This window comes from Mus pahari, chromosome 20 (assembly GCF_900095145.1).
Source record: "Mus pahari chromosome 20, PAHARI_EIJ_v1.1, whole genome shotgun sequence".
Taxonomy (NCBI): Eukaryota; Metazoa; Chordata; class Mammalia; order Rodentia; family Muridae; genus Mus; species Mus pahari.
This window is the reverse complement of record NC_034609.1, coordinates 7,923,504-7,927,053: the sequence shown is the minus strand read 5'-3', so window position 1 is coordinate 7,927,053 and position 3,550 is coordinate 7,923,504. Positions and strand designations below refer to the sequence as shown.

Sequence of the window (3,550 nt, the reverse complement as noted above, 5' to 3'; positions counted from 1 at the left end):
TCCCTCCAGGTGAGCCAAACTCCTTGATCAGGTCCCTGAGAGGTTTCTAACAAGTATCCAAAAGATGTCTATCAAACAAACAATCTATTCCCTTCAGTTTCAACCCAAAGCTTTCTGGATAATCTCTGTAACCAATCCACCATCCAGCCCACAGGAACTACACTGTGGGATTGAAGCCACGGCACCATGGTCTGCCAGGCTACGGGCAGCAGTGCCTGTCAGCTTTGCATGAAGAAGCTCTGTAACTCTTTAACTTGCGTCTGGTTTCTGGTTGAGAATACAAAGCTCAGATAGCTCCTGCTGGGGTACTTATTAATGATTCAGCAAGGGCGAGCACATGAAGCAGCTGCCACTCCTCAAGGGCGAGCACACGGGGCAGCCGCCAGTCCTTGCTGGCATTGCTCATGAACAAGATGGACCGACTGAGCACAGGGGAGGAGGAAGACAGCATGTTCACCAGCATTTCTCTCGCAGATGACACAGGTAAGAAACGTGGATGGATGCTCAGATAGAAAGTTCTGAGACTACCAAGTGGTTAAAAATATAACCTTTATTACCTTTATTACAGAAGCAAAACATACTCATTGGAAAAGACTTGAAAAATATAGCTACCAAAGTCAGTCTTTTAGAGCAGGTTTTCAGCCGGGTGTGGTGGCCCACGCCTTTAATCCCAGCACTCGGGAGGCAGAGGCAGGCGGATTTCTGAGTTCGAGGCCAGCCTGGTCTACAGAGTGAGTTCCAGGACAGCCAGGATTATACAGAGAAACCCTGTCTAAAAAAAAAAAAAAAAGAGCAGGTTCTCTTCCTTTTAAATGAACTGATAGCCACAGTTCTCATGGTTACATTAATTAGATGGACTTTTAAAAAATAAATAAGGAACCCCCCAAATATAAAGTATTCATTTCCTAATTCAAGAAACACAACCTCAAAGTTGCTGTTAAGTCTATGATATTATTGTTATTTTTGTTCACTTTTTCTCTAATTTTCAAATAATTTTTTAAATTATTTCTGAAAAAATGCTCAACTATGCTCCAAGTAGCTTTAAGACCTGTGTTAGAAATATTTAATGTTAAACAAGGACAAAGTTTGCCAAATTTAACATGGAAGGTGGAAACCCAGAACTGTTACTTACCCAACTTCTCAGAGGGAAAAGAGATGTTGCTGAACTATGTGTTGCTGGAGCTACCAGAAATACAGCCCGATAAGTGTGCGTGTGTGCGTGCGCGTATGTATGAGACATGATGGTTTTCTAGGTCACTCTAGCACAATCATGACAGGAAAGCTGTGGCCTGCAGCTAAGCCATAGAAGTTACTGTGTTTAGCTTGGAGGAAATGCTTGAATACTTAACATCAATCGATCTTTCGTGCAGCCCAGCTTCTTCACTTTCACCCTAAATACTCAAATTCAGAAAGTGTCCTTACGAAGTGCAGCCAGACAATGAACACAAACCACCAGTCTGGTGGCCTGCTATAAACATGCTGGGCTCTTCGGAATTCAGAGTACTTTGTACCTTCCTATGGAGAGAAAGGTACAAGGTGCAGGTCTGGGGAAGGAGTGGGGCGGGGCACTGGTTGCTGCGTTTAAAACAGCAAAGGAAGCGAAGGCAGAGAAGAAGCCCCTTTCTCGGCTTCCAGAGGGATGGATGAACTGGTGCGTGCCAAGTCCGTGCCAAGCCCCCGTACTCTGATCTGGGAGACTCCTGTGGAGACCCTGGACGAAGCCAGAACACAGTCTCTGTGCGCTGTGAAGTGGGCTGAGCCTGAGAGAAGGGAGACTTTCTGAAACACTCCCCCTCTTTCTTCACCTCACTCACTCACACCCTACTTATTATATACAAATAAAATATTACATAAATATGTTAAAATACAGCTACTTAGCCTGTTCTTATGATGAGACACTTCAAACCCACTGTCTTAGTAATTTGGAGTATAAAATATGCTGTTACTAACTACCATCAGCATAATCTACCCCAGATATCTTAAATTTATTTATCCATTTCTTGTATATTATTTTTCATCTTTTACCCAGCATCTCCCCTGACCTTCCTGGCTCCCAACCTCAGTTGACCCACATTTCTATTCTCTGTTTCTGTAAGCTTGACATTCTTAGTTTCCCTCTATAAGTAAGAGATAGCATTTGCCTCTCTGTGTCTGACTTTTTTTTACTCCCCATGATAACCCCAAGCTCACACATGTTAACACAGCTGGAGTGATTTCCTTCCCTTTTAAGGCTGAACACTATTTCACTGTTAGTGTATGCCACCTATGGTGGCTTGAATATGTTTGGCCCACACAGTAGCACTGTTAGGTGTCTCCTAGTTGAAGGAGGTGTGTCCTTGTTGTAGGAAGTGTGTCACTGTGGGAGTGGGCTTTGAGACTCTCCTCCTAGCTTCCTGGAAGACAGTCAGTCTGCTCCTGTTTTCCTTTGGATAAAGATGTCGAACTCTCAACTCCTCCAGTAATATGCCTGCCTGGATGCTGCTGTGCTTCCCGTCATGATAATAATGGATTGAAACTCTGAAAGTAAAAGCCATCCCAGAATAAATGTTGTCCTTTATACGACTTGTCTTAGTCATGGTGTCTCTTTACAGCAATGGAAACCCTAGCTAAGACAGAAGTTGGTACCAGGAACTGGGGTATTTCTGTGATAGGCCCGACCATGTTTTGTTAGGGGGGATAGATTTGGAAAGCCATGGAATGCTTTAAGTGGGACTTAATAGGCTACCCTAAAGGAATATGAAAGACATTGGTGCTGAGGGTGATTTAAACTCTAGAAATTGTTCTTATGATGTTTTGGTGAAGAATGTTGCTGCTTTTTGCCTTTGCCAAGTTTACCTCAGGCTAAGATAAAGAGACTCAGATTAATTTCATCAACAAAGAAACACCCAGCACAGACTTTGTCCTCTGGTTTACTCTCATGAAGATCATTTTAATCAAGCACAGCAAGCTTAGGGGGAAAATGCAAAATGTATGGCTCAAGTATGAAAGGGACACCAGGAAATGAAATGGAGCTTGATCATGTGTTCAAGGAAATGAACAGATTAAGGGAGTGATGATCTCAGGACAAGATCCCACCCAGCTAAGCTTATTGTTTGTGTTTGCAGTTGAACAAGAAATAGTTATAGCATGTTAGGTATTATTACCTGGTTATTGTTTTCATTGAGGTTTCAATCTGGAATGAACTACAATCTAGAAATGGAAGGCACACTTGTGATCCAGATCTTGAGGTTGGAAGACATAGACTTTTTATCTGTATCTTGAGGAATAATCACCATGAAAAGCTTTGGCCCAGGCATGGTGGTGCACACCTTTAATTCCAGGACACAAAGGCAAGCAAATCTCTGAGTTCAAGGACAACCTGGGACAGAGCAAGTTCTAGGTGAAGAAAAGCTTAAATCCAAGGGTGATGGTACATACCTTTTTTTAAAAATTTTTTTTAAATTATTATTTTCTTTATTTACATTTCAAATGCTATCCCGAAAGTTCCCTATACCCCCACCCCTACCCACCCACTCCCACTACTTGGCCCAGGACTTCCCTTGTGCTGGGT

At 42.7% G+C, this 3,550-nt stretch overlaps 1 protein-coding gene across 2 annotated transcripts in view; it reads left to right on the top strand.

Annotated features, from left to right (window-relative positions):
* Positions 1-353: 353 nt before the first annotated feature.
* The window catches only part of Scoc (short coiled-coil protein), a 21,448-nt gene continuing 18,251 nt past the window's right edge, over positions 354-3,550 (top strand). The window contains exon 1 of one of the 2 annotated variants that reach the window (XM_021220282.2): positions 354-483. In XM_021220282.2, coding sequence (XP_021075941.1) covers positions 405-483 — 79 coding nt within the window. In that variant the 5' untranslated portion in view covers positions 354-404. The remainder of the gene's footprint in view (positions 484-3,550) is intronic. The other variant, XM_029532672.1, reaches the window with a different exon arrangement.